This window comes from Haliaeetus leucocephalus, unplaced genomic scaffold (assembly GCF_000737465.1).
Source record: "Haliaeetus leucocephalus isolate CR32 unplaced genomic scaffold, Haliaeetus_leucocephalus-4.0 Scaffold175, whole genome shotgun sequence".
Lineage (NCBI taxonomy): Eukaryota > Metazoa > Chordata > Aves > Accipitriformes > Accipitridae > Haliaeetus > Haliaeetus leucocephalus.
In genome coordinates, this window is record NW_010972611.1 from 228445 (window position 1) to 229049 (window position 605).

General features: G+C 78.7%; 2 protein-coding genes across 2 annotated transcripts in view; both read left to right on the forward strand.

Moving 5' to 3' along the window:
* Window positions 1-605, forward strand: part of KRTCAP2 (keratinocyte associated protein 2) — a 25593-nt gene that overhangs the window by 7660 nt on the left and 17328 nt on the right. The gene's annotated exons all lie outside the window — the stretch shown is intronic.
* The window catches only part of THBS3 (thrombospondin 3), a 13395-nt gene that overhangs the window by 5841 nt on the left and 6949 nt on the right, over window positions 1-605 (forward strand). Inside the window, exon 21 of the mRNA XM_010564159.1 lies at window positions 349-488. Coding sequence (XP_010562461.1) covers window positions 349-488 — 140 coding nt within the window. The remainder of the gene's footprint in view (window positions 1-348; window positions 489-605) is intronic.

Here is a 605-nt window from a genome sequence, read left to right on the forward strand (position 1 = left end):
TCCCGTCGCCATGGCGACCCCGCCGGCCGCCGGCGCCTTTCACATGCAAAGCGCCCGACAAAGGCGACGGGGCCGGGCCGGTGAGGGGGCCATCCCGGCCCACGGCAGGGGGCCCCCCCCCGGGGGGGGGGGGGGCCCGCCCCGGCGGGGTGCCCCCAGCCCAGCCCCCGCGGGAAGCCCTGTTCCCTGGCCGGTGCCCCCATCCCACCTCGGGGCGGGATGCCCCGGCCCCAGCCCGGTGCCCCCGGCCCCCCCCAGCCCAGCCCCGTGGCAGGATGCCCGACGCTGGCCCCGGTGGGGTCCCGGTCCCCCGCTGACCGGCCGGGCCGTTCCGTTCCCCTCCCGCAGGGTGCGGCTGTACGAGGGCCCGCGGCTGGTGGCCGACTCCGGGGTGATCATCGACACCACCATGCGCGGGGGACGGCTGGGGGTCTTCTGCTTCTCCCAGGAGAACATCATCTGGTCCAACCTGCAGTACCGCTGCAACGGTGAGCACGGACACACACCCCCCCCCCCCCGGCGGGCCCCCGGGCCCCCCCCCCCCCCGGGCCGGGGGCCGAGAGCACGCAGCGCATCTCCTTCCTCGCCCCTGCTGCGGGGGTCGG